Source organism: Colobus angolensis, unplaced genomic scaffold (genome assembly GCF_000951035.1).
Source record: "Colobus angolensis palliatus isolate OR3802 unplaced genomic scaffold, Cang.pa_1.0 Scaffold35, whole genome shotgun sequence".
Taxonomy (NCBI): Eukaryota; Metazoa; Chordata; class Mammalia; order Primates; family Cercopithecidae; genus Colobus; species Colobus angolensis.
In genome coordinates, this window is record NW_012116821.1 from 4255797 (window position 1) to 4260802 (window position 5006).

The 5006-nt window shown below is 48.6% G+C and overlaps 1 protein-coding gene across 2 annotated transcripts in view; it reads left to right on the forward strand.

Moving 5' to 3' along the window:
- Positions 1-5006, forward strand: part of SYTL3 (synaptotagmin-like 3) — a 107824-nt gene that overhangs the window by 40640 nt on the left and 62178 nt on the right. For both annotated transcript variants that reach the window (XM_011952771.1, XM_011952772.1), the window contains exons 4-5: positions 2725-2776; positions 3821-3890. In XM_011952771.1, the coding sequence (XP_011808161.1) occupies positions 2725-2776; positions 3821-3890 (122 nt within the window). The remainder of the gene's footprint in view (positions 1-2724; positions 2777-3820; positions 3891-5006) is intronic.

The window sequence follows — 5006 nt, forward strand, 5'->3', positions numbered from 1 at the left end:
CGACTAGGCTAATTTTTGTATTTTTAGTAGAGACGAGGTTTTACCATGTTGGCCAGGCTGGTCTCGAACTCCTGGCCTCAAGTGATCCGCCTGCCTCAGCCTCCCAAAGTGCTGGGATTACAGATGTGAGCCACCACACCTGACCGGGTTTTACAATTTTAGGTGGTTAAAAAAAATCAAAAGAATAATCTTTGTGACACATTCAAATTTCAGTGCCCATGAAATTTCGTGGGAATGGGCACCCCTGCCCTTTATTACTGTCTGTGGCTGCTGTCACAGGGCCGAATTGAGCGGCCGTGACGGGCCCCTCCCCGGGCCAGCCTTGACCCAGGCCCCGCCTGTGCCCTGCGTCGCTGCAGCCGGCAGGGGGCAGCAGAGAGCCACGCGCACGCCCTGGCAGTGCAGGAGCCACAGCGGGGACGCGGGGGATTTGCGTCCCGGCCGTAGGGGAGGTTTCCTAGCTGGGGTCTGAGATGTGGACCTGGGGTAGAACTGCCCGCGGGGGATAGCAGGAGGAGACGGGGTGGGGGTGACAGTAATCATGCAGGCAGGGCGGGCCTCATCCGGGTAGGCAGGGCAATAAGGGACAATTTGCTGGAGTGAAAGGGCAAGACCTGCTGGCGGGCGGGGGTAGGGTGACCCCACAGGGTGGGGCACCCCGAAGGCCACGTGGGCCTGGACTTCAGGCCGCGCCATAGGGAGTCACTGAAGGGCTCCAGGTGGTAGCTTGATAGCCTCGGAGAAGAGGGATGTGGCTTTTTGGTGACTACCTCAGGATGCTGTTGCTACAACCAGGGACAGAGTGACAGTGAGGGCTGTAAGGCCACGGAGGACCGGAGGGACCCGGGGCAGGGTGACAGCGAGGGCTGTAAGGGCATATAGGACGGGAGGGACCCGGGGCAGGGTGACAGCGAGGGCTGTAAGGCCATATAGGACCGGAGGGACCAGGGGCAGGGTGACAGCGAGGGCTGTAAGGCCATATAGGACCGGAGGGACCAGGGACAGGGTGACAGCGAGGGCTGTAAGGCCATATAGGACGGGAGGGACCCGGGACTGGGTGACAGGGCTGTAAGGTCACATAGAGCAGCGGGGGGCAAGGGGGACGCCTGGGAGCAGGGTGACAGGTGAAGTCTGGAAGGTCACGTAGAGCAGAGGGACTCGCAGCAGGGTGACAGGGCTGTAAGGTCAGGTAGAGTGGGGGAGCCTGGGGACAGGGTGACAGATGAGGGTTATAAGGTCACATAGGGCATGGGGGACCTGGGGACAGGGTGATAGTGATGGCTGTAAGGCCACATGGGGCAGGGGGACCCAGAGACAGGAGCGCCCTGTGGTATATCACGGCCCACAGACTGCTCTGCACTGGTTGTCTCCCAGGTCTGTGCTTGCCCCAGGACGGGCAGGATGAGCAGTGTGGCTGTTTTTCTTCTTGCTTCCGTTGCCAGCACACTGCAGTCAGGCTGTCTCTTTTTTTGCTTGGACCTGGATGTTTTCTCTAAGGGTGCTCCTGCAGGTGCCAGCTTTCGTCCGTGACCAGCTGGTCCTACTAGTTGAGTGCTCGGACTTCAGGCAAGGCTGTGTTGTACCTTTTCGTTGTGTCTTAAGTATTTCTTAATGGGGAGGGGAAGGGTCACAGGTGCCTGATAGAATCCTGTGAAAGCCAAATGTCCCCCCGATGAACCCCAGAAAATGCACACAGGCAAGTGGCCTCGAAACTTCAGCCATTATTTCAAACACTCCTGCACTCCCTGTGGCCAGCCTTGGCTAAGGACCCCAACCTCAGGGCTGCCTTCTTCCTTTGAGGCTTGGGGCTTGGTGTTGAGAGCTTAACATCAGATGCTATTTGCCCTCCCAAAGGCCAGCCCATCTGATTTTCTCACTGTCTGTGTCCTGCAGTGCGTCTTATGGAAGTGATGTTTCTGTATGTAAATGGTTTTTTGGAATGGCTAAAATCCCCCAAGCACACGGCACAGGAGCTGGACTGCCTCCCAGGCTGGCAGGCCTGGTGTTCTGGTCTGTGTGTTGGGCAGAGTGGAGCCCACTGGGAACCTCCCTTAGCAGGAGAATGCTGCTTCCCAGCCCCCTCCTGGGGGAGCACTGACTTCTTCCTATGCATTTGGCCCGGAAACACTGTGTTCACAGAACTGGGAACATGCTGAGTTTTATTTCTGGGCTCTTAACACATCATAAAAACCTCTTTTCTTGAAACAAAAAGAGTACTATATCAGACTCAGTCTTATTTAGGAAATTATTAGCCTCTATAACTAGAAATAAGTAGATTACAGTTTTTAAAAGATTAATTTAATCTTCATCACAAGGCAAGTTTAGGGGAATCGATTCATTCCATTATGAAATGTTTCCAAAGGATGAATGGAAGATTTAGAAAATCTAATCCAATATCAACTTTTAATAAAAGTAGTCATTCCCAACAATTATGGTTTCATAATGTGTGTGTGTTTAAATGACAGCTTTAGGGGAGTTTAATTTCCATAACATCAAATGTATCTTTTCAGTGTACAGTGCAATGATTTTGAGTAAATTTACAAAGTTTTACAGCCGTCTCCACACTCTAATTCTGGAACATTTCTACCATCTCCAAATGATCTCTTACTTTTTAATCACCAGAAATGATACTAGAGAAAATAATTGTAATCTATTATTTCCTGTATTTACATCAGCTAAGTGCTATTCTTAATAATAAATGCCCTCTATGGATATCTCTTGCAGGCAAACATGAGACAGTTGGAGGGCAGCTCTTGCAATCTTATCAGAAGCCGAGGTGAGTGTTACAAAGGACAGACCGTCCCAGGCCCTCCGGGGCAGGAGCGCAGAGGACACTCTGCAAGAACTTACAGGTCTCTTGACTTTCACATGTCACTGCTTTGGAATGTAACTTTTTTTTTTTTCTTTTAAAGATAAAGTTCCTGAAAAAGATTAAAGCAGAGATGTTTCCAGATTCTCATGAGAAACCTTCTAGCTAGCATAGTATTTTCTCACTGAACATTCAACTCTACTTAAATTCTCCTGAAATGTTATAAGGAAACTAAATATTATGCTTAATTGCACATTAAGTGAAATTCTAAAGCAAGCGTTGCTTTGATTAATTATGCCTATCTCTAACACCTTACGCAGTGCCTGGCACGTTAAGAGATATTGGTGGAATAAACATTGATAGAATTGAATAATGGCCTGAGATGTGAACTTCTTTGCATGAAATTCTAAAAACTGAGCAGTCACGAAGCTGGCCATAATTCACACACCTGATTACACTCAATTTATTAATTTATTAAAATGTTTCTGAAAGCTGCCCACCAGCTGCTATTTTGTTGGGTCCGTGGTGAAATTTTCCAGTATCAAGACTTTTTCATTTTTTTCCTCCCCTATTCTTTCCCATTTCTTTTAGCACAAGCTTCCAGTTTGCTTTGTGGTTGATTCTCACATCCACAACATTTTTGGCGCTTCTGCTGGTGTGGTTTGTGCTAAGAGTACACGGGAGTGCAGATGGGAGCCAGGGGTTTCCCCACAGCCAGGTGGCGGGTCCAGGCCGGAGCACCCAGGCCGTTTCAGGACACATGACTGAGCAGAACGGAGTACCCAGATTTTAGGCAGCATCACCCTCATATAGATACCAGGAAATCATGCCCTTCATAGAGCAGCAGGTCCAAGCAGAGCTACTGGCTATTTTTCCAAAAAGTGAGGCAGTTATTAAAAAAAAAAGGCGGAGAACTAGAATTATAGAATAATGGCACATTTTGTGTATTTGTAAAACTAATGACTTGCATAGTTCACAACCCATTTATTATTCCTGTATTTTCCTTGGCAGCAAAATTTCTGTGGTTCCTCCTACTCCACCTCCTGTCAGTGAGAGCCAATGCAGCCACAGTCCTGGCAGGGTAATGTATCCATTCTGGGCACTTCTCTAGTAGGGGTTAGGGGATAGAAGGAGAGGAAGCAGGGGAGCTTTTGAGGCTGAGGCTGGGCACAGAACCTCCCAGCAAAGGGATTTGACTGTGCCTGGAGCAGGTCACAAAACGGGGTGGAGAGTGAGGGCCCTCAAGGCTGGGCAGAGCTTCTCTCCTCATTCTGGTCGTGGGACTCTCTGTGTCATCAGCGACCCCTTCTGCCTACACCCAAGGTCTCTTTACTCTTGGCATGGCATCGGCCCTCTTCCCCAACTCTGCTCTGTGCTGGGCGTGTGTGTAGAGTCTCTGGGGTCTAAGGGGAAATAAGATTGGTTACAGGTGTGTGAGAGTGGGAGTGTCTCTTTTGAGTGTGTGCAGGCTCTAATGTACAGTGGACCAGCACCATTTCTGTCCAAAGAAATTAGCTGTATCATCTTGGGGCAGTTACCTGGGTTTCCCACCTGAGAGGTGGAAATAATTTTACAGGTGCTGCTTGACTCACGATGGGGTTATGTCCCAATACACCCATAGTAAATTGAAAATATTGTAAGTCAAAAATATATTTAGCTAGGCGCGGTGGCTCACACCAGCATTTTGTGGGTGGCTCACACCAGCACTTTGGTGGGTCACTTGAGGCTAGGAATTTGAGACCAGCCTGGCCAACATGGTGAAACCCTGTCTCTACTAAAAATACAAAAAGTAGCTGGGCATGGTGGCAGGTACCTGTAGTCCCAGCTACTCTGGAGGCTGAGGCAAGAGAATTGCTTGAGTCTCAGAAGTGGAGGTTGCAGTGAGCCAAGTGCCACTGCCCTCCAGCCTGGGCATCAGAGCAAGACTCCATCTCACACAAAAAAATTGTATTTAATACACACCTAACCTACTAAACATCTTGGCATAGCATAGCCTGCCTTAAATGTGCTCTGAAGGCTTGCATTAGCCTACAGTTGGGCAGAATCATTTAATGCAAACCCTATTTAATAATAATAAAAATGTTACTAATAATACAAAATAGAAAAGATCAAAATGCAAATTAGGGTTTCCACTGAATATATATTACTTTCACACCATCATCAAGTCAGAAAATTGTAAGTCATACCATCATAAGTC